A 23,113-nucleotide genomic window follows, 5' to 3' on the forward strand; every position below is an offset into this window, starting at 1 on the left:
TATATTTCTCACCTTCTCGTCTTTATAATCGAATAGTTCAATTTGAATATTTTTTTTATCACTTTACATAGATGAAAAATGATCTAACGATTAATAGTAGAAGAAAAATAATAATAGGAAGATGGAGAAGAAGGGAAATAAAAAATGATTGTATGAAAGGAGTTGGAAGAGCTTGTTAGAATTAAGTAATAACTTAAAAATATTTATGTTTATTTATAAATAAAATATTTTAAAAAATATTAAAAATTATTCAAATAATATCATAAATAGCAAAAGGATTGCCAATGGAAATATTCAAATTTTCTTTGTTATTGATGGCTAACTCACAAAAATAAGAGCATTAGTGTCAAAATAAAAAAATCATAATTAAATATTATATATATATATTATATATATATATAAGCGCCTATATTTCTGGCAAAAAGTCGGCCGTCGTCGTCTCCGATAAATAGGGTCATCGAAGCTTTCCCAGATCAGCGAACTCGGCGAAATCGGTAGAGGGAAGAGACGAAGAGAGATGGGGGACGGTGAATTGGGCTCTGCCGGTCACACAGCCATCGATTCCTCGAACGTTGGGTTCAAGGTCTGCTCTCTCCTTCACTCCCTTCGCTCTTCTTCCTTCCTTCCTTCCTTCCCTCTTGTTTCTCTTTTAGGGTTTCATCCATTCGTTCTCGAAAGCGTTTCCGTTTTTGTTCTAAGATGAGATCTCTTCTCCTACCTGCAGTTGCTGAAGAAGTGCGGATGGAAGGAGGGCACCGGCCTCGGCGCCTCCGAGCAGGTGAGAGCTCGCCTCGACGGTCCTTTATCTTCCTTTTGGTTTGCTCTTGCACTTGCTTTTCTCTTCTGCTATGGATCGGTATTGTGTAACTAACAAATCTTTATCTGTATTTGTGTTCTTGCAATTCGTCGGTAAAATTTCTATTGATTAGGGTTCTTTTCCTTGTTCCCGAGCATGAGCATCTCTCCGTTCAATTGTGGTCGTTGCCCTTTGTCTTCTTTCAATGTTTCTCGATTCCTATTTTGTAGTTTCCTCGAGCAGAACCTCATAGTTTCGGATTTATTTCTTTGCTGCTAGAACAATTAGGGTTGGATATTTGTTCTTTTCTTTATTATTTTATCCAAGAACGCGAAACAAGTACAAGCTACTAGGCAGATTCTGTGTAGGCTGACCAGCGTAGCAGCCACCTGCAACTGCGGGGCTTGGGATGTAAGAAACTTGACTATTCTTTATATTTTTTTACAAGAAGGTGAAAGAAGTATAAACTATTAAGCATTTCTCGAGAGATCACGAGATACTTGAAGGGGCAGCCCAGTGTACCAGCCACCTGTAGTTGCAGGGGCACAAGTTTAACTGTTATTTATATTCTTCTCAAGAAAGTAAAAGAAGTATGAACCACATCTCTCAAGAAATCATGCCATCCACGGGGCGGGGATGGTCAAGTATGAACTGATAAGCATCAAGAGGGCAGTCCAGGGCATTAGTCTCCATAAGATTGCAGAGGCTGGAGATGACCATATTTTATTGTTCTTTTCTTCATATTTTTCCAGAAAAACTGAAAGAAGTATGAGATGCTAGGCATCTCTCAAGAAATCACAATATTCCTTGAAAGGGCATCCCAGTGTACGAGCCACCTGCGGTTGCAGGGGCTGAGGATGATCAAACTATTTGGTCTTTTTGCTGTATCCATGGAGTCTGATTCCAGAGTTTGCACCCATGAGCTCAGGTTTCTACCTCACTACTGCACCAAGGTGCACCATGAAGCACAATAATATTTTGCATCGAAATTGCATTGTGCTACATCATAAACACCTATAACGCTTTGACAAAGTATTGTAGTAATTAAAGCTGTAGGATCTAGATTTTTAGTGTTAATCATGTATAAGGCTTTATAGTCCAAATGTAATACAGTAAGTTGGGGAACTTTCTGGCTGCTGCATAGAGAAATCGGCATTGAAGTTTCTACTTTAAATAATTCTACTGAAGAAATAAAAATGCAAATAGCATGGAGGATATAACAATTCTGGGCTACCAGAAATCTTAGGCAATTAGTAGGATTTTTCTGCAGTTGGCCATCCCGGGATTCAAATTTTCGTGTTGATATGAATCTCAATCCTGGTTCTTTTGATCGAAAATATCAGTGTGTGGTATGTAAATAAGCTACATAGAAGCATGAAAGAGCGGTAGCATCCTAAGAAATAGTATGATCTCGTAGAGTTTAACAGAAAGTAAATATGAATAAATGTTTGTGTATTTGTAGTGGGTAAGAATGGAGAGAGAGGAGGATAGTGGTCCAGAGAACATCCAGTCCATCTTTCTCTCTCTCTCTCTCTCTCTCTCTCTCTATTTCTTGTTTCTTCTTGATGATCAACTGAAATTGTCCATTTTAGCTTTATAAATTAAGCTGTCCACCTTGTCCACTTAGAACTTCTTACTTCTATGCAGGATCAGTAAGGATTGAAAAGGATTTCCGAAATAATGAAACAAAGTCCTTATCAGAGTTAATTGTTTTCTGTAATTGGAGTTTAAATTCTGTTCATTCTTCTGGTTTCCACTAAGGGAGATTTGAGTTCATTAATTCTACTCAACTACAGTATGGTAGCTGGAATATTGTTGTATCTCTTTTGCACTGTCATGTAAATCACAAGTCTATTTGGGTGCTGCCATAGGTCATTATTACAACAATTGGCAAACTCTAGATTTTCTGTGCGAACCTTTTACAGGAAAGTGTTATTTAGGGTCATATCCCTTAAGCAAATAAGTTTTTTCTAATTGTCTTTGTTCAACATCTTCTTTCATAATCTTATTTTTATCATGTAACAAGATAAATTGATTGATCATAGTAGTCAAGTCGTATCTTGTTTTATGCATGGATAATTATGTGTCGGGTCCAAACTTATGTTTGCAACAGAGCGATGTTTATTGTCATTCTTAAAATTTATCATGAGCCATGCTAACTGCAGGAGGGATATGGAAGGTTGGATCATCGAGCACATGAAATTTGATCGAGCTTGATCATATTGGACAACTGTGATGAAGTAGAGATAGAAGACTATTATTTAGAACTCTCTGATTCTTTTAAAGATTTTGTTAATGTATCTTTGTTAATCATTTTATCATGTCTTGGCAAGTAATCGTGAGGCTTGTTTATATAATTTTTTCTCATGTTAGTTACAGTTTTACCTCCTATTTCGTCTAATTATTTAAAATCTTTTGATTTTGATTTTTTTATTTTTCTCACGACATGGCAAGCAGTTTTGAGGCTTTGTTATTATGTAATTCTTCTCCTCATGTCAGTCAGTTACTGTTTATCTTTTCATTCTATAAAATCCTTTATTAGTGTCATTGATTGGATTGAACAGGGCATGTTGGAGCCTATCCCGACATTTGTTAAGAAGAACAAGCGTGGTATAGGTGCTGATAAAACCAAGAAAAAGGTTGAAGTCCCGAAAGATCTTGATGCCAAGATGCAAAATAATCATGTAAGTAACTGAGCACTCAGATGACCAACAACATTTTGGTTTTGTTTTCTTCATGACATTGTTTTCTTTAGTTTATTTAGACCTCTAATTTTCCAATTTTTTTCCATGCTTGAATGTGTTTTCTGGTATACATATTATTATTATTCTCTTTGGGCATGCAACTATTGAATTCCTCTGGTAGTTTAATGATAGGGGATCAGAGAAATAGGCTTGTGTACTAAATTGTGCTACCGTTTATCCAAATGTTCAGGACATGCAATCTAAGAAAAAGAACAAACAAGTCTCTAAAAGAATAAGGAAGATGCGGGAAGAAGAGGAGAGGATGAAAGAGAAGGAATTTGAACGAGCCTTCTTCAGGGAGTTCTGGCCGGACAATGTATAGATGCAATTGGTCAGATGATGCTCCTCTATATATATAAAAAAAAGGTAAAAAAACCTGGTGTGTACGCAACACATTCTGGTGTATATTTATTATCAAATAATATTGGCTTAGTTAAAATTCAAAGGTGATTAATTTTGATTTAATCATTGTTATCATCATACCATGTGAATGCAGTTCAGGAAATGGCTCCGCACAGAATGGAAAGGACCTTTGACTGACTCGGAGAGATTCCAAGTCTGACGTGGTAACCGGAAAAGGTGGTTAGACCATGCATGATACAAGTTGCCAAAATAACAAGGATGCTTGGTGGAGCTTTTGCTACTACGTCTGCCAGCCAAGGTTTCGTCTTGTGCTTCTTACATTTCGGATGTTTCCTCCATATAATTACTTTTGATGTTCACATTTACATTTTGGTCAAACGCATATTTGAACTTTTCGAGTCCTCCATACACATTATTTTTATCAGACTTATATATAATTTAGAATCCAACACAAGCTCATGTAGAAATAAATATATATCATCATGAAGCTTTCTCCTGCGAAGAAAAATTGTGTGGTTTTTCCATCTGGTGCCTGACAAGCTCAACAGGGGCCGCCGGAATACGAGCCCACCACTCCCTCAGTCTCCTCCTCAGCTTCTCACTACTCTTTTTCCTCAGCGGCATCTCCCTGGTGAAGGCCTCCACCGCCAATAACACCATCAAATGCACAAAAGGCACAATTGCAACCAATGTCGCCGCCACGATCAGGGTGAGCGCCGTCTCGTCGGTTGCCTGAAACAACAATCAAGTGCTTAATTAATTGGATCTTCCGTGGATGATTCAACAAAAGACAGGCCGACCACCTTTGGAATTGCCGCGAATAGGAGAGCTCTTAGCTTAAGAAGTCCGATGTTTCCTGCCTGAACCATAGTTTCCAACCGGGCGATGGCATCCTGCAAAACTAAGAGCTGCTCAACAGCATTCTTGGAAGGGGGAGGCGTGATGTGAAACACCTGCACAGGTTTCCGTTTTCTGCGGAACTTGTGCCACGTCATGAGAAGAGCCAGAGATAAGGATATGCAAGATAAAACGTATCTGACCCAACCCCTGGCATCCATAATATTAATGTCAATATATTAAAAAGTAGTTTCCTATGACCACTAGAAGGTGAAAGTTACCTGTAAACAACGTAAAGGTTCACAACCAAGAACGAAGTTGATTTAAAAGGATTTTCCCATTTAACTAAAAGCTGAAGCAACTTGGTAGACTCGAGAACTGGGAACAGCAACTCCTGCAAGAGAGACAGAGAGAGTCATCAGAGATGCCCGCAAAACACTAACTTAAATCATGCTCATTATTACAAGTTTGAAGGTGAAGAAAATAAACTATTCAATGTAAAAACGATGTACTTGATGCAAACTTTAGATGTATCATTTTGGATACCTATATATATATATATATATATATATATATATATATATATATATATATATATATATATATATATATATATATATATATATATATATATATATATATATATATATATATATATATATATATATATATATATATATAGGTCATAGCAATTTAGATAATTACTGATGTAGGAGCATAATAATTTTGAATGCTGAACAACATAATAAGCTGAAATTGCATATAGTTTCCAGATGTAATTTTCATAGTTAAACATCAGTTTCATACATAATAATATGGGTCTCTAATATTTCAAACAAAATACATTTGGACGCAAATTTTTTCATGTGGATCATGATCCAATGTACATCACAACAGATTCTCCATAGTTCTGGTGAAATCAGATGTGATCTTTATTTGTTTGGAAAGCACATCCAAATTTATTCAATCAAGCATCAAAAACCACATATCAATGATGGGACAATGAGAGATTGATTTTCAATTAATAACTTATAACTAGGTCAGTATATTAAAAATGACAAAAGCCAACTAAGTCAACTATTCATATCTTGTCTTAAGATAGATTTTGGAGAATCATAATAGATCAAACTACAGAGAAAAGACATGCGGAAGTTATAAAAGTACCTAATTCTAATAGGTACCTAGAAAAGATGCACCAGTTATGTGAGGTGGATCGATTCAAATTAGTGTGTGATGAGAATTGCAAGAAAATAAGTAAAAATAAAAATAAAAACATCACTAGAATCGCATACCTTCATTACAGCTAGGTTTGTATCGATGCCGTCGACTTTCATCTGGTCCACCGTTGCACGTGCCGCTTCAGCTATTTCAGAGTAACAGAACGATTCCTTTACAGCAGTTTCCAGAGAACTTGTCGAACCAACACAAACATCACCAACAAGGATGTATTTTTCCTCGATACCATCTACCACTTCCATTTTCAGTGTGAAGCCCATTTTGGTGACTGTGTATAATGAAAATGGTAAAGGACAAACATGTAAATTCGTATCAGATGATGAATTGACAATAATGCTCTGGATTCCATCAGCTGGCAGTTTTAAATAATCATATAAAGCCTCCAAGATCTTATCTCCTTTTGGGAGTTTCTCAGCTAAGTAAAAAGCAAGTATAGACCTAAAACGAGGAGGATGGATATGGAATGCTTCTTTTAAAGCTCGATATCTGAAGATGCCTAAAATGGCCTTTGAAAGAGCTTCCATCTGCTGAATTTCATCAAGATCGTACTTCCTAATAAATTTGTGCACCTGCAACACTTCACCAACAACTGCCAGCCAGTAGTCTCTCCGTGAATGGCCTTTAAATTCAGGAAATGCAAAATAAATGGGTTCTGCTCTGTGATGAGGTAAAGTTATTATCAGATTTTATAGATTCCAGTTGGAAGAACAGATGCAATAAAATTGCCAATGACAACACTTACAGAGATATTGACTTGTACATCACAGCTTTATCAAAGAGGCGAGCACCCAGAGGTCCAGTCAGATCACCCTTTATCACTTGCTTTAGGTCTGTTGCCAGATCATATCTGACAGCTTTATCATAACCCACTCCTAATGATTCAAAGTAGAGAGCATGGGTTGTCAACGTCAATCGTCCTGCCAAAAGGAAAGAAATCACTCAAAGGCCTATTCAAACAAAATTTATATGCATGTAAATATTACAAAAGAACATGCTTAACCTGGCCATGCAGATGTTCCAATGTGTTGTAGAACAGGTTGAGTGGGCATTACACCATCAACTTCTAAAATAACTTCTCCATCAGAAAGGTGAAGGTTTGAAGCAATCAATGAGCCCATAATATTTTTTAAAGATTTAATTTCCCTATAACAGAATTACACTATATAAGTTAAATCTAAATTTCACCTAATGGTCGAATCCAACCACAGCAGTTCAGGGTTACAAAAAATGAAAGAAAATATGAAAAATGATCTGATGCTACTTACAATTAACTTATTTATGATCAATAATAAAAGAAGCAACCCATACGCTGGAGAATCTGAGATTAGATAACAACTTATATAAATTTTTTACAGTACTTTTTTTTCTGTAGCTACCATAATGCTCATGAAAATTTCTTCTCAAGTCCGCTATTCAATCTTATGTGTCCTACAAGATGACATCTTTAAAAGAAGACAAGAAGCATCCACATGCCGACAAGGAACTAACTTCAATTACCTGATCTTGCTTTCAAATACTAAAATAATAGCTCCTTTATATTTTCAAATTTTAAATTACAATCCCTTGACTAAGTAGGTTACATATTACAAATTTTCTAGTGCGCTAAGTTATTCTTAGGTAGTACATCCATGAAAAAGAATTGATAGTCATGAATAACATGCTTAAAACTAGATCACATACTTGTATAGACTTTTGAGGTATTTGTCATATATGAAAAAATGCATTTGGCCCCCTGATGAGCAAGTCAATGCGTCAAACAAGTTGTGCACAGTTATTGAGTCAGCAATGGCAGGACAGGCAGGAGCTATTCGTGCAAAAGCTTTCAATCCAACAGTCTTCCTTTCATCTACCTGACTTACACAAGAAAAAAAACTAAAGCACTATGGAGTATAAGAAAACATAATCAATGGTAACACACCTGAGCAGCCAGACATGAAGAACTAATGTAAAAAAATGATACCCCATGCTCTTCTTCAACTACCAGATGGTCACAAGTATTAGATTCCTGTTACAAGAATGAGATTAGCAATTGAGTACAAAATATGAAAATATTAACTAAAAACCATACACATAACTTTGGACGTTTGTCTTAGAGTGGCTAAATAGCATTTTGAAATAGTATGGTTTTCTAAAAGACAATATAAATCGAGAATTTAAGTCAATTGGTGAGTTTCTTGCTGGTTCATGCCAGCACATCATGTGATAATCAACACAAGGCAGCAAAGGGGGGCACATGCATTTTCCAGTCAACTAATTTGTCAATTTGCCCTAGTCACACACTAATGTGTGGCTGCCAGCAAATGCAATACTAGGACAAATAACAACAGGACATTACAATGAAACATCACAATACGACTGACATAACCTTAAGAGAAAAAAGAAAATGATACATCAACAACTCAAGTTCTTACAAATGTAAACTTAAAGATCTCATATGTCTCACTTTGGGTATGGATTCGCTGCATGCTCCAGGGGACTCCCAAGCCAGCATCATGTCAAAAGTTAACTGGCGGAACTCCTTATCGGCCAAATAATCTGGATTCTTGATCACCGCATGAAAAGTTCTGAAACAGCAATATTCAAATAGGTCTCTTGCATATGTAGTAGGAAGTTTGACACGATCAGGAAATTCGGTCTCAAAAGATTGTTGCAATTTGTCCCTTGAAATGTGAAGAATCCTGCAGTTGCAAGGACCATTAGGTGCTTGCTGTTGTTTACATCCAAGCAACAGATCAACGATATTGATTTACACAATAACTAATACAACAAGACCGACATCCCACAGTGAGTCATATGACCCATAAGTTAATGCTGCCAATGAGTCAGATCCGATATAGTTGCAATGGATGGTGCAGGAATTAAGGGCTATGCTGAACCAACCTCCGACAGATTAAGAAATGTTGGCCCCTGTTCAACCAATATAGCTAATAGGTCAGCTCGGGTCACCTGAGCTGATCACGGTTGAATAGGGATGGCAGTGTAAGGTAAGCTATTCTTTCCTGTCTAAAAAAAGCATGAGCCAGGTCAAGCCATGTTGCTCCATATTATTAGAGAAATATATGCTTGACCTGATCCCAACCTAACGAATAAAGAATACTTGACTCAGAGCTCAATCCATGAAACCCATGCATCATCTTAAATTGATCAGGTTTACTTGAAGGATTCTAGTCAAGATTGCTGGGTCTACAACAAAAGGTAAGTAGAAACTGATCCAACACAGGGACATGCACAATGATCAAGAGACATCCACCAAAAACAGACTTCCAATCAACTGGAATTTAACCATGTATTCTTCCACATTTCCTACTCAAATGCACCATTTAAGGTGGATTAGAGCCATAACAAATAATATTCTTCATATGACTAAAACTTCTTTCAGGCATGAGAACTTAGATAAGCATGTAGGAAAATCCTCACCACATTTGCCAGACAGTAAAAGGAGGCCACATGCACTGGGCCACACCTTTTCATCCGAAAGTTTCCCACAGATATCCACTTTGGGGCACAGTTCAACACTAAGTAGACTCCGGATGATAGGTTATCGTGGGAAGTCTAAAATTAGGGGGAGATGACAAACTGTGGTGTGGCAAACAGTGTCTATCCCAAGGAGGGCACACATAATTGAAAGATACAAGTCAACACAACCCTCAATCTGAAAGAAATGTAATCAATGGCGATTCAATGAGAACTTCCTCTTTTTATGGTCAAAGGAATCAGTCCAATCACATCTACGCTCCTGTGAAAGGTACTCAGGTGCATGTAACTTGAAGATAATTACATTCATAGGATAATCACATTCATAAAATTGTGAAGCCTAATTGTCCTGAAACAAAGAACGGATGTCATGAGTACTTCACCTTCTGGAAATGACAACCTTCATTCAGTAGAAGGGGAATAAGTTCTCATAGCATAGTGGAGATGGAAGTCTTTGAGTGGATGTATGTTTATAGCGCCTATTATTTCAGATGATACTGGAAATGATGATGGACAAGTTTAGCGGTCTGCCTTACAAAAAGCAAACCACAAATGTGATATAGATAATGACACATCTACTTACAGGCCAAAGAAGTTCAAGATTTCACTAGGACATGTTGGAAGAAAGTTAATTACAACGAGACAGAGCACACAAGATTGCTTCAGATCTTGCGTTCAAAGATCATATTATTTGACTAATTTATCGCAATGATGCATGCCTGCTATGAGGAATATAATGGCCAGATTTAGGGAGATGGATGAGAGCATCATAAGAAGAGGGAACTGTATAGTGCTATTCATCGTACACAAGTAATGGTTCGAGACAACAGTTTCTGAACTTCTCAATTTTTTCCCGTCGCCATTCTGACAATGCTAGAAGAATCGAAATCAAACCACATCTACTTACAGGCCAAAGAAGTTCAAGATTTCACTAGGACATGTTGGAAGAAAGTTTATTACAACTAGACAGAGCACACAAGATTGCTTCAGATCTTGCATTCAAAGATCATATTATTTGATTAATTTATCGCAACGATGCATGCCTGCTATGAGGAATATAATGGCCAAATTTAGGGATATGGACGAGAGCATCGTAAGAAGAGGGAACTGTATAATGCTATTCATCGTACACAAGTAATGGTTCGAGACAACAGTTTCTGAACTTCTTCTCAATTTTTTCCCGTCGCCATTCTGACAATGCAAGAAGAATCGAAATCATATACATACAATACTTGTCAAAACAAGCAAGTTTTTTATCCTTACCCTGAAAGAAATCAAGTTCTACAGAGAGGGAGGGGAGGAGATCATCACAAGATTTGGTAAAATTTGCCGAAACAAGAAATTTCTTGATTGTTCCCTTCAAGAAAGCAAGTTCAGCGGGACGAGGAAAACGAGCGAGTTCTCGATTCTTCCCTTGCAAGAAAGGGAGTTCGATCGAGATGGTGAGGACGGAGATCCTTCGTCGCGCAAGCAACGAGGATAAACCAGAGTGTTCTTGATTCTTCCGTCAAAGAAAGCAAGCTCTCGATTCTTACCTGGAACAGCGGGCGACGACGCAGTTAGCGAAGGAGGAGAGCTGGGGGATGGGGTTGCCGACGTCCTCCGCTACCCCGGTGCGCTTCCGACGCCGGCCGCTGAAGATGGACTTGAGGGTGTTCTCCCGCAAGATGCTTTCGAAGAAGATGTCCTTTCCCTTCGCCATGTGGCCTCCGATCTATAATCCAGCGGAATCTCTCTCTCTCTCTCTCTCTTCTTCTTCTTCTTCTTCTTCTTCTTTTTCTTCTTCTTCTTCTTCTTTTATTGCATTGGGGTTTACCTCCGTTTCTTAATCTCCCGCTCTTCGTCAAGAAGAGGAGGAAACCGCAATCCTCTCTCTCTCTCTCTCTCTCTTCTTCTACTTCTATTGCGTTAGGGATTGCCTCAGCTTCTTGATCTCGCGTTTCTTCGTCAAGAAGAGGAGGAAACCGCAACCCTCTCCGAGTGCTACGGCGTTTCGATACGAAGAACGCTTCGTCCGCGCACTACGGTCGGAAACGCACGCGCAGGTCGTTGGTATCATCGGCGTGACAATGATGTACCATTCAAAGGTGGTGCACGCACGAATCACGTGGGATGAGTGGAGTGAGATTGATTTCCAATCAGCAGACAGGTAGGCATGATGGGGACTGGCTGATGCTTAGTGAGAGAATAATGAAAGTATACTGATCAGGTTTGACCGAGTCGTTGACAAAACGGAAGGGGGAGATCAAGTTGGGCCGAGAAGAGACCACGTTTAGCCCGCACCAGTTTCCGTTCGTCTTCTAGGGCTTTCTCCGTTCCCTCGATCGTTTTGTTGTTTCGCCGGAGGCGGAGGCTTTGGAAATCTAGGGTTTCTCTTCGCCGGTGATCGAAAGCCATGGCGGGAAAGGAAGTGCGGGAGTACACCAACCTCAGGGACCCCAAAGGTATTGCTGCAGGCGAACTCCTTGACCTTCTCGTTGCGGCTGTTGCTGCTGTTTTCGTCGTGAGACGCGATAACTGCAATCCTAGTAATGATTCGCAGATCGGAAATGGGGGAAAGGGAAAGACAAGATCGACGACGAGGACGTCACCTTCCAACGGATGGTGGCTAAGGTTAGCCGATCGGCCCTTCTATGGGTCATTGCTCCTGTGATTTGTTCCAAGTAGCTTTATTTCATAGAAAAAAAAAGAAGTCTTTTAATCTTTCATTTTCTGAGTTTCGAGTAATATATGTTGGTCGTTAGAATTATGGAATGCAAGATTTCTTGGACTCTTAACTGGCTGGCGTTGGTTGCCATTGCAAAGTTCAACTGATTGAATCAGATAAACAGGGCATGGAGATTAGCCTGTGCCATACTGGTGCTGTAATTTTAGATGTGATCTCATGGGGAATAGAATATGATTTACATCCAAGGTTTTCTGATTCATCAATCTTAGTAATAAAGACAACTATAATTTGAATTGCATATGAGCTAGAAAAGTTCACTCATTTCTTGTTCGAATTCATGTGTACGACATAATATCACTCAATTACGCATATTAGATTAATGATGCAAAACTTTTTGGAGTGTTTCACCTTTTTAGTGTGAAACACTATAATTTTCTAGTTTAGCATTTATTCTCTTTTTTTTTTCAACACATCGAATTACTTTATATGCTGAAAATTATTCCCTTGCAACCACAAAAAGAGCAGTGACTATTTGAGAAAAACTTGCACTGGCTGAACGTAATTCAGCTTCAATGATGCCCTGCAGATGCTGATCTACTGATGTTTAGAAGGAGTACATGTCTGTATGGCTGATTGAAAGTATTTTGCTTATAACTTGATAATATGGCATAGCTGACCATTTTCTTGTGAACTGATGTGACTTCATTGAGGTTAACTATTCATTCATTCATTCAGGCATGCGTGTTGGAAACATTTTCTTTGTTAGTGTTCTGATAACGTGCCCCGGCAGGGATATTGGCTTCTCCTGTTGGGCGGTTGATGCTAGCAGATGCAGGAAGTTGCCGGTGAACGTGGAGGCTACCTTCATGGGCGAGGCGGTACTTGATTTTCTTTTTCGCAGCAATGTTATATACTTTCATGATATGGTTAACTTTGTGGTGGTTCACTCTCAGCTTTGGACAGCGATGACTTGCTATATCTTAAAGAACAAATGGAAGCCGAGGAAGATGCCGAGCGTCTTCTACGGCGCACTGAAAAACGGGCATTTGCTGCATTTAAGATATCCTCATGGGAACGAGTTGCATGTGTTGACATATAGCTATTTCTGCATCATTTTTTGTCTTTTTTCTCATTTGTATATTTTAATTTCCATGACTCTGACTACAAAGCTGCAAGTTTGGCGGACTCCTCACCTGCACCTTTGCCCCTGCCACTTCGGGTTGAACCGAAGCCAAAGAGTGGCATAAGGTAATGTTGGATTTAGTTACAGGCTTATTATTACTATACAAGAAACATGATTTGTTATTTCTTTGATGGGCAGGCAGCAAGATCTCTTGAAAAACATCATTGGAATCAAACCTAAGCGGCAGAAGGTTTCGAGCCCTGGTTCTTTGCAACCTGAGCATTCCACCCAATCTTTCCCTGGAAGAGTTGCGTCACCTGCAGACAGTGAAGGAAAGCTTGGGAAGAATCTATCTCCCACGAGGCCATGCGAAACACAGAAAAGTTCATGCTTGGTGGCTGCCGTTGGGGTGCACAAGAAACAGGAAGAGCAGGAGGGTAAAGATCCTTCCATGAAATCAAAGGGTGCAGAGGATGCAGTTAAAAGTTTGCTAGGTTTAGCTTATGAAAGTTCCGATGACGAATGACCAGAGAAAAAATATGCATGCAATTTTGTTGCATCTCATAAAATTTTAGGCTGTTTGTTTTTCAGTTTTAAACCTTGTTGACCTATTTATGTAATGTGAGGAATGTTGGTGGTAAATAGGAGACTGCTTTTCTCAAAAAATTATTCCTCTTTTCCCCAAACATCATATTTTATTTGATGAACAAAAAGTTATGGCTCTATACATGGCCAATTCTTTTCCCATATATTAGTAATTCTATCATTATTTATTTGCTCTTTGCTTCCTCTTCCAAGTTGTGACCAAAATCACATCATCATGGATGATTTTTGTTTGATAATGGGCATTTATTTTGCTATATATCAGTAATTTCTAACATTACTTGCTCTTTAAACCCCCAATGCCGGCCATGATTTCAATAGCATCTAATAATTATGCTTGAGCGAGTGAGTTAATTGGTACGGCCGTGCCCCATCACATCTCTAACGCATTAGAGAGCAATACCTCTAAAAAGTTGGATGAAACTTAACTTAAAAGATAAACCAAAAATAATATTTTTATATGTTTAAATTAAAACTAATAAATAATAAATGATGATTAGATTAATCAGTTCAGAGCCTCCTCCGTTTAAGAATACGGAACAACCCAACAGATTCGGAAGATTAACCTAAGCACAAAAATTCTAAATCAGAGCAAAATTATGGTCACGACTAGACAGTTTAATCATATACTGATCAAACACTTACTACACAGTCGGTAGATAATTATACCAAGAAGTAGATCCCACGAGATAAAGCAGTAAACTTACATGCTTATTAACTCACTTCACCATACAGATCTTTACGACAGATCCGATGCCAATGCGGTGCAGTACTACGACGGCATCTCCTGGCTTGCATAGCCCTTTTCGAACTGCCGACTTCATTGCGGCCTCCAGGATCACCTCCGTCGACTCAGCATCCGTTGCTTTGGCTGAGCCCTCAGCGAGCACAGGGATCAACCCTCGGTATACCAGATTGTGCCTTGCAGGTCTCTCATCACTGATTGTCCAATCAAATGAATCAGTTGTCAGCACCGGAACAACCACAGAGAGGATCGGGACTGCTGGCCGGTATTTGGCAACCAGCTTAGCAGTGGTTCCACCACGTGTCAAGACCACTATGAGCACTGCATTCGCCTTGTTTGCTATGCGAACAGCTGAGGATGCAAGGCTCTCCAATGGGCTCATTGGCAGAGGAGTAGTCCTTATCATCTCCTTGAAGATGGCACCATAATCAAGGGATGACTCTGCTTCGATACAAATTCGAGCCATAATCTTCACTGCAAGCTCAGGGTATGCTCCGGCAGCACTCTCGCCACTGAGCATGACACAGTCAGTTCCATCGAGAACAGCATTGGCCACATCGGTTGCCTCTGCACGTGTTGGGCGAGGAGACTTGATCATGGATTCGAGCATCTGGGTGGCTGTAACAACAGGTTTGCCCAAAAGGTTGCACTTGTAGATCATCATCTTTTGAGCAAGAAAAATCTTCTCAACTGGGATCTCCATTCCAAGATCACCTCGGGCAACCATGAAAGAATCAGTTTCCTTGAGGACTTCGTCAAAGTTTATCACACCCTCCTGGTTCTCGATCTTCATGACCAACATCAAAAGTTCAAACAAACAACATATGAAACGATAAACATATTCACAAATAAAAGTCAAAACAAGTCAATTGCATCACAAGCAAGGTGAAATATTTTTTTTTTCAGAAGATAGATATCATTATCTTGAAGATGGGGACTCATGCTATATAATAAAAGGGCAAACAACTGTCATGACCTGATATTTATAAAAGCCATCATATCATAGATTGTTGAATTTCATTGTTGTTCATCTATACAATGTAGAACTTTTAATCAGATGGACAACCGTTGTTTTAAAATTCTTCAATTATAATCATGGTGTTTGGCTAGTAAAAGTCATCACACCTCTTAAAAGAAATAAATAAAAAAGAACAATCATCATATCTCATTATAACATGGTATAAACCTGTGATTACCTGAATAATGCAACCATTAGTAGCAAAGTCATAATAAGTGTTCTAGTGTTTTAATATAAGTTTTCTCTTTTTTGGTTAAAAAAAAAAGTAGCAAAATCACATTGAAAGGAGGGCTCGCATGAATCTGTTATAACTAACCATTATAATGACTTGTTATGGTTTTAAACATGTCCATTATACTCGTTATAACAGATTATGACAGTTCCATCATAGCAAGCATGATTGACTATTAACTGTGAGTGTAAAAACACATGTAAAGCTATATAAATGTGTTATGCTAGCAAAAAGAATAACCAACCTTTGACATCAGCTGTATACGTTTTGCATGAGGGCCAAGAACCTTCCGTACATGAACAAGATCAGATCCTTTGCGGACGAAAGAGAGGGCAATCATATCAATTTCATTTGGCACACCCCACCCCAGAATGTCTTCCATATCCTTTTCTGTCAACGTGGGGAGATCCACAATGACACCCGGGAGATTGACATTCTTTCTCTCACCTAAAACTGCAGTATTTTCGCAACGGCATCTCACTGTTCCACCCTCTGGGTCACATGACAGGACAGTCAAGGTTATGGTACCATCAGCACACAGTATGGTGTTTCCAGGTTTTAGATCGACAGGAAGTTTCTTGTAGCTCATAGTAATCATGTTCTCGTCACCCTTTAAGTTGTAATCGGTGTTAATGGTAATTTCTTGACCCTCTGTCAGTTTGATAGGCTTCCCATCCTTCAGAAAACCAGTTCGAATCTCAGGCCCCTAGCAAATTACAAGGAACAGTGTGAGCAAAGAAGGCACGGGCAACAAAGACATATGTCAACAGGAGGCAAAGTTGGTGATCACATAAACATATGTCAACACTCAACAGTATACAAAGATATGGTGGATGTTCAAATATTTAGCAAAGCAACCTACTGTTTTATCTGCTCAGTAATTTTCTCAAGAGCATAAGTTCAACGGTCCTCAAAACAACCAATACTTGTCAAGACATATATTTAATGTCGATAATCGAATTACTCTGACAAAAAAAAAAGCAAGAAATCAATCAGGAACCATTAATAACAACATCTACAAGGTTTGGGATCACAATTTAAATAGTAGGACTGGCGCTAAATTGCAATTGGGAAAATATCATCTATTTCAAATTTCTTATGATTTCTTCTCAATTCTTTATAAGTTCCAGAAAAATATGGAAAGTGTAGAAAGATGAGGAGATGAAAAACAGTAATTGAAATTGGAAATGTATCATCTCACGCATCTCTTCCGTTTCATCTATTTTGTCTGGATCCACAAACATGAAACAAGCATCAATTTCGAGTACCTACTCAACATGCACATATGGAACAGACAAGTATATCAAACAAGTATCTAATGTTAAGTTCCGATTGTTCTTCAAATTGAAAGCATGTAAGAAGATTTTTCTTATGCCTCATGGGTTTATGATCATATCCCTAGTTGATCTCTCTCTACATGCATTGATATACATACGTAAATACATGTGCATACAAGAATGCCATCTGCACGTGAATAGAGGTAGTGTGTGTCACTTTATATACATATATATGAGCATGCATACAGAGGCAAAGGGTAATTGATTAGTACAGAGATGTTGCCTCTACCAACATAAGCCAACATAGGGCAGTACCAAAAATATAACAAAACCAGAAAAAAAGTTAATTATGTCACAAACATCATTTTAGCATATGATATATAATGTACGAGAATAAATGACAGCATGTGAGACGGGCAAACATACCCCCGTAAAATGAAATAAAAGAATATAGTATTTCCACCCTGTAACCATCGACATCAACCTAGTAGAATCTTGCTGGAAAATGATCTCCATTTTACGATTGGAGGAACAAGAATTTATTTTTACTTGCAATTAGAGACCATATTACACCATAACATGTGCTTCCATACCTCGATGTACAATCAAATCATGATTGGTAGAACTTAAATGGACTGGAATGCCTAGGTTTTACCATGGTAGAGGGAACTGATTGAAGGTTTACCATGAACAGACTGACTGTTCTAAGCCAACAGGTCAAGTAAACTGCCAAATTGACTATAATTTGTGCAGAGACATTAATGACAAAACAAAATTAAATCTAATGTTGCCATTCAAAATACAAAAAAATGCAACTTCTGATCTTATGATCTTGTCTAGCCTAGGCTTGATGAGATTACCAGGATGTTTGAGGTAAGCATGATATTATTAGTCATAAAACCTTAACCAAATAACCATATCAGGATCTTCCAAATACTGATAGTGATCATAACTGAATAATGGAAGGTAAGCAACCTCAAGTCCAAGGCAATCTCAAACAGCATGACAAAAGAACAAGAGCAAGATAATCAAGAAAAAAAGATAACATGTTGCTTCACAGAACAAGCACAGTAGGTTTTAACAGGAAGCTTAAACTTAATTTTTCTTAGAAAAGATACAATGTTATACTGGACTTCTGTCTGATTGACAATGGAATTATGATTGACAACAACAACAAGATGCCACTTAATAAGTGATAAAACCTTCTGTTTGACCTGTGCAAATGAGAAGAAAGAAAGAAAGAGAAACATAGTATAACAAGAACTTGATGTCTGGTATACAAAAGAAGCAACAGTTCTCAGATTTTGGCAATGCATACTAAGGTTCACATGGAAAGTACAGTAGACGATCAAAGTTGAATGCCTCAGGGTGGCCACTGAAGGTACACAGGAAGTGATGGGATGACTTGTGGTATCCTATACTGACAGCATAATGATGCATTACGTACGGGGCTCAACATAAATCAACGTAGGTGCTAATTGGTGTATGGCCAATAAAACAGGCAGCAACACTATACATAGATGCTAAAGTTGTTCCAGGGGTCCTGTTCAATATAAATCATGAAAAGCAAAAGGCTCAAGGTTCATAACTTGCTTTCTTCTTTGTATTTATAGAGTTGGCTTGACATGGTGCAAGACAATTAATGAAAAGGGCATAGCACAAGTATTGATCAAACACCAACCGAAATAAAGAAGGGCACATGTAAGATTCAAAATCTCATGACCAGCTTTAATACCATGAAAAAGATCTCGATAGTTTACCAACAACCCCAAAATTTGAAGTTGTAGGAAAGTACCTGATATATTTATAAGCTTTAATACCCTCAAAAGAAAAAGAAAAAGCCCCACAGGTATATCATAAAGAACTAGCAACCATTCGGAGCAGACAGAGGCTAAAAATAGGGATGTTTTTTAAAAGATACAAAATTTACAGTATCCCTCCACACCAAACTCACAAGCAAGGCATAGCCACGACACTAATCACACAAGAAGAGCCAATCGAAAGCAATAAAGAAGGGTAGGAGGGGAAAGCAATAAAGAAGCACCTTGGTGTCGAGCATGACGGCACAGAGGATCTGGGTGTTGTGCATGGCGACGCCGAGATTGTCGAGGGTCTCCTGGTGGTACTCGTGGGTGCCATGGGAGAAATTGAAGCGGGCGACGTTCATCCCCGCCCGAAGCAGCTTCTCCAGCATCGGCACCGACCGCGACGCGGGTCCCAGAGTGCACACGATCTTCGTCTTGGGCACCCGCCCGTCGTTGGGCAGCTCCCTCAGCAACCCCTCGATGTCGATGTTCGCCATCCCTTCTCTCCTCCCCTCCAGCAGCGAAAACCCTAGCTGCCTCCTACAAATAAACCATAACACCATAAAAAGAAGCAACGATAAACGCGAAAGGAAAAGAGATCTGGATACTTCAACGGAGAAGAACAAGAGCAAGCTATCCGGTTGATCGATCGATACCTAAAAATAGCTTCTCTTTCTCGTCCGCCTCCGAAGTGTCGAACACTTTCCCTTCGGTGCTCAAGCGAGGAGGTGGTGGCTGCCACCGACAAGAGCCGATAAGATGGGGTTTAGGGAGTGGAGATCGGAGTGAGGTGGCAAAGCGTTACCAATATGTTTTAATATTTACGCTTAAGTCCCTTAATTCCTGTTATTTATCTCGCCCCCCATATATATATATATATATATATATATATATATATATATATATATATATATATATATATATATATATATATCTATATATATATATATATATATATATAATTGATTAGAGTTTTTTTATTTTAAATATTAAATTTTTTTCTCATATGACATTCTTTTATTTATTTATTCATGCAAAGCAATTCTTATTTTCTAAAAATATTCTTTCTTTTTTTATCACCCTCGTCCTATCAGAGCCCCACCACATCCTCCTATTTGGCCCCAGCCTAAACCTCATCTATCTCCACTTGATTGGACCCCTTTTCTCATTCTCTCCATTACATCCTTGTCACCTAACTGGAGATTTCTTTAAATGATGATGCTCCTTTTTTCATCCCTACTTCATATGTTGTCCTCTTTTACCTCAATACCATACAACTCATAATAGACAGAAGGTATGGAGCCTTCGTAGAAAGATAAAAGAGAGAATTTTTTCCTTTGGTCAAGTCCCATGTAAGGGCACCGAAGGTCATGTGAATGCGAAGAGGAGTGTGAGGTAACAACATAGTGGGATGGAGGTGGCCACGATGGAACTAAGACAATAATCACTAATGTCCATCTAGAGGAGGATGTGGCAATAGCTAATTTCATGACGAGGCAAAGGTAATCATAGGCATGGTGAGAGGGTAGAGGTAATCATGATAAAACCATGAGGCAAACGCAACGACTAGCGAGGAGGATGACAAGAAAAAATTTTATTATTTAAAAAATAATAATATGATTACATCAAAATAAAATAAAAAGGAATAATCTATTCGAAATATTATAATGATGAGTATGAACTAAACTAATCAAGATTAACATATATTAAATCAGATACTCAACCTAAAAGCTTAAGCTTCTAAGTTAAGAGTCAAACTTAATATATATAGTCTAACTTTTTCAATCAACAAGACCGTATCTTAGAATATATCTCTTTTTATCTTAAGGCTCAAATTTTTTTTTTTACCACTCTAATACTATGATAAAAATCTTGCAAGATTTACTAGAAATTTACCTTATTGATTTATACGATAAGTATTTAATTATAAAATTTATGAATTATTAATTTGATGGCCTAATGCTATATATATATATATATATATATATATATATATATATATATATATATATATATATATATATAATGTGTGTGTTTTTTACTCTGTCACCCTCAGTCTAATCTACATTGATTGGGGATTGGGAATCTTCTTGAATTAGATTTCCAACATCAAACTTCCAAATCTCCATACAAAATAATCACTGCATTATGGCATAATATATTGCAATAAAGCAATGATATCTAGAGGATTGCAACACCCACCAAAAGAGACCCAAGAGGGTGAGAAGAAATGAGTCACTAATTTTTTATTATAGTGAGTATAAATATATATATATATATATATATATATATATATAATAAGATAATTATATATTTTTAATCAATAATGAATATAAAATATTTACTAAATCATTTCATAATTTAAGAGATCTAGTTAATATCATGATCTTTATTATTGATAGAATCATGATAATATGTTATTATAAATTCTATTATTTAGAATCATAATAATATAGTATTAGAATATTAAAGGGATTATGATTTAGAATCCCTGGATCTTGATTTCTTTGTGGCACCAGGTCATTCTGAAAAGATTATAAAATTTATAGTGATAGTGATTACAAATTTATATACACAAAGAGAGATTATAAAATGTGATAATAATATAATTTATTAATTAATAATAAATATAAAATATTAATTAAATTATTTGGTAATTTAGAAAATCATGTTGAGATCATGATTTATTATTGATAGAATCATGATAATATATTATTATAAATTCTATGATTTAGGATAATGGAATATTATATTAAAATATTAAGGGGATCATGATAAATCTCATCTCTATTTAGATTTATTCGATCATGATCTCGGTTTCCTTGTTGCATTGGGTCACGATAGATTTGGTATGGCTATAAAGCTCACATCAAGACATCATACATTAACGGTGCTGATGAGTATTAATTTTATTGATTTTCTTGAGAAACCAAAAGAGTAACAAGAAAGCGAGAAGAAATGATTCACTAATTTTTATTAATAGTGAGTATGAATTTATATATACAAATAGAGATAATAAAATGTGGTAATTATATATTTTTAAATAATAATAAAAATATAAAAATATTTATTAAATTATTTCTTACTTTAGGATATCATATTAAGATCATAATCTTTATTATTGATAAAATCATGATAATATTTTATAATTTAAAATTATAATAATATATTCTCAAAATATTGATGAAATCATGATAATCTTATCTCAATAATATTTATATTATTTTATAATTTATAAAATCATGTTCTTTATGATCGATAGAATCATGATAATATATTATTATAAATTCTATAATTTATGATCATGATAATATAATATTAAATTATAAAAGTGATTATGATAAATCAAATCATGGTTTATCATGATTTAGAATTCATTGATCGTTATATTAGTTCTTTGTTACACTGAGTTATTCTAGAGAGATTTTCGGTATAAATGTCATGAATTAATGGTATCGATGAGTATAAATTTTTATTAATTTTCTTAGACCATAAAAGAGACCCAAGAGTGATAAAAACTAACTAACTAAATTTTTATTTATAATGATTATAAATTTATATGTACAAATAAAAATTATAAAATAAAATAAATATATATTTTTAATTAATAATAAAAATATGAAAATATATTTATTAAATTATTTCATAATTTTGAAAATAAATATTGAGATCATAATCTTTATTATTGATAGAATTATGATAATATTTTATAATTTAAAATTATAATAATATATTCTCAAAATATCTATGAGATCGTGATAATATTATCTCAATGATATCTATATTATTTCATAATTTAGAAAATCATGTTCTTTATTATTAATAGAATCTTGATAATATATTATTATAAATTTTATAATTTATAATCATAATAATATATTATTTATAAATTTTATAATTTAGAATTTTAATAATATAATATAAAAATCATGTTGAAATCATGATTTATTATTGATAGAATCATGATAATATATTATTATAATTTAGAATCATGATAAATCATATCATAGTTTATCATGATTTAGAATCCATCGATCCTGATCTTTGTTCTTTATTACACTAAGTTATTTTAGAGAGACTTTCGGTATGTTAATAAATCTCACCCTAAGATGTCATAAATTAATGGTATCGATGAGTATGACTCATTAATTTTTTTTATTGATAATAACTATAAATTTATATGGTAATATAA

General features: G+C 36.4%; 4 protein-coding genes across 6 annotated transcripts; 2 read left to right on the forward strand and 2 right to left on the reverse strand.

Annotated features, from left to right (window-relative positions):
• Positions 1-419: 419 nt before the first annotated feature.
• On the forward strand, positions 420-4,301 carry LOC103994483 (uncharacterized). Its single transcript, XM_009414833.3, has 5 exons — positions 420-583; positions 725-778; positions 3,361-3,480; positions 3,731-3,906; positions 4,037-4,301. Exons 1-4 carry the CDS (start codon positions 518-520, stop codon positions 3,860-3,862), a joined length of 372 nt encoding a protein of 123 aa, XP_009413108.2. The 5' UTR covers positions 420-517; the 3' UTR covers positions 3,863-3,906; positions 4,037-4,301.
• LOC135587505 (uncharacterized) lies at positions 4,281-11,477 on the reverse strand. 2 transcript variants are annotated; one of them, XM_065079003.1, is made up of 10 exons: positions 10,986-11,477; positions 8,420-8,654; positions 7,937-7,981; positions 7,657-7,826; positions 6,977-7,119; positions 6,719-6,893; positions 6,033-6,633; positions 5,022-5,134; positions 4,707-4,950; positions 4,281-4,635 (listed from the first exon to the last, which is right to left on the reverse strand). In XM_065079003.1, exons 1-10 carry the CDS (start codon positions 11,150-11,152, stop codon positions 4,384-4,386), a joined length of 2,145 nt encoding a protein of 714 aa, XP_064935075.1. In that variant the 5' UTR covers positions 11,153-11,477; the 3' UTR covers positions 4,281-4,383. The 2 variants fall into 2 exon arrangements, with proteins under 2 accessions (XP_064935075.1, XP_064935074.1); XM_065079002.1 differs by having other exon boundaries at positions 7,895-7,981.
• A 221-nt stretch (positions 11,478-11,698) lies between these two features.
• On the forward strand, positions 11,699-13,988 carry LOC103994481 (uncharacterized). 2 transcript variants are annotated; one of them, XM_009414828.3, is made up of 6 exons: positions 11,699-11,894; positions 11,993-12,063; positions 12,948-12,996; positions 13,072-13,178; positions 13,284-13,366; positions 13,440-13,883. In XM_009414828.3, the coding sequence occupies exons 1-6, from the start codon at positions 11,846-11,848 to the stop codon at positions 13,765-13,767; spliced, it is 687 nt and encodes a 228-aa protein (XP_009413103.2). In that variant the 5' UTR covers positions 11,699-11,845; the 3' UTR covers positions 13,768-13,883. The 2 variants fall into 2 exon arrangements, with proteins under 2 accessions (XP_009413103.2, XP_064935082.1); XM_065079010.1 differs by having other exon boundaries at positions 11,827-11,894; positions 12,854-12,996; positions 13,286-13,366; positions 13,440-13,988.
• A 453-nt stretch (positions 13,989-14,441) lies between these two features.
• On the reverse strand, positions 14,442-19,707 carry LOC103994480 (pyruvate kinase, cytosolic isozyme). Its single transcript, XM_009414826.3, has 4 exons — positions 19,578-19,707; positions 19,161-19,461; positions 16,084-16,545; positions 14,442-15,376 (listed from the first exon to the last, which is right to left on the reverse strand). Exons 2-4 carry the CDS (start codon positions 19,416-19,418, stop codon positions 14,564-14,566), a joined length of 1,533 nt encoding a protein of 510 aa, XP_009413101.1. The 5' UTR covers positions 19,419-19,461; positions 19,578-19,707; the 3' UTR covers positions 14,442-14,563.
• Between the last annotated feature and the right edge of the window lie 3,406 nt (positions 19,708-23,113).

This window comes from Musa acuminata, chromosome BXJ1-8 (genome assembly GCF_036884655.1).
Source record: "Musa acuminata AAA Group cultivar baxijiao chromosome BXJ1-8, Cavendish_Baxijiao_AAA, whole genome shotgun sequence".
In the NCBI taxonomy this organism is placed as follows: domain Eukaryota; kingdom Viridiplantae; phylum Streptophyta; class Magnoliopsida; order Zingiberales; family Musaceae; genus Musa; species Musa acuminata.

Bases quoted from the DNA above. Each gene is read 5' to 3' on its own strand.
- LOC103994483 (XM_009414833.3), top strand. From the start codon at position 518: ATGGGGGACGGTGAATTGGGCTCTGCCGGTCACACAGCCATCGATTCC. The intron at 584-724 runs GTCTGCTCTCTC...TCCTACCTGCAG, and splicing joins CCTCGAACGTTGGGTTCAAG to TTGCTGAAGAAGTGCGGATG. The intron at 3,481-3,730 runs GTAAGTAACTGA...CCAAATGTTCAG, and splicing joins CCAAGATGCAAAATAATCAT to GACATGCAATCTAAGAAAAA.
- LOC135587505 (XM_065079002.1), bottom strand. From the start codon at position 11,152: ATGGCGAAGGGAAAGGACATCTTCTTCGAAAGCATCTTGCGGGAGAAC. The intron at 7,982-8,419 runs GTGAGACATATG...TTCTTGTAACAG, and splicing joins GCAGCGAATCCATACCCAAA to GAATCTAATACTTGTGACCA. The intron at 4,951-5,021 runs GTAACTTTCACC...TATGGATGCCAG, and splicing joins AACCTTTACGTTGTTTACAG to GGGTTGGGTCAGATACGTTT.
- LOC103994481 (XM_009414828.3), top strand. From the start codon at position 11,846: ATGGCGGGAAAGGAAGTGCGGGAGTACACCAACCTCAGGGACCCCAAA. The intron at 12,064-12,947 runs GTTAGCCGATCG...TGATGCTAGCAG, and splicing joins TCCAACGGATGGTGGCTAAG to ATGCAGGAAGTTGCCGGTGA. The intron at 13,179-13,283 runs ATATCCTCATGG...GACTCTGACTAC, and splicing joins GGGCATTTGCTGCATTTAAG to AAAGCTGCAAGTTTGGCGGA.
- LOC103994480 (XM_009414826.3), bottom strand. From the start codon at position 19,418: ATGGCGAACATCGACATCGAGGGGTTGCTGAGGGAGCTGCCCAACGAC. The intron at 16,546-19,160 runs GTGCTTCTTTAT...GTAATTTGCTAG, and splicing joins CCGTCATGCTCGACACCAAG to GGGCCTGAGATTCGAACTGG. The intron at 15,377-16,083 runs GTTGGTTATTCT...TTGGTCATGAAG, and splicing joins GTATACAGCTGATGTCAAAG to ATCGAGAACCAGGAGGGTGT.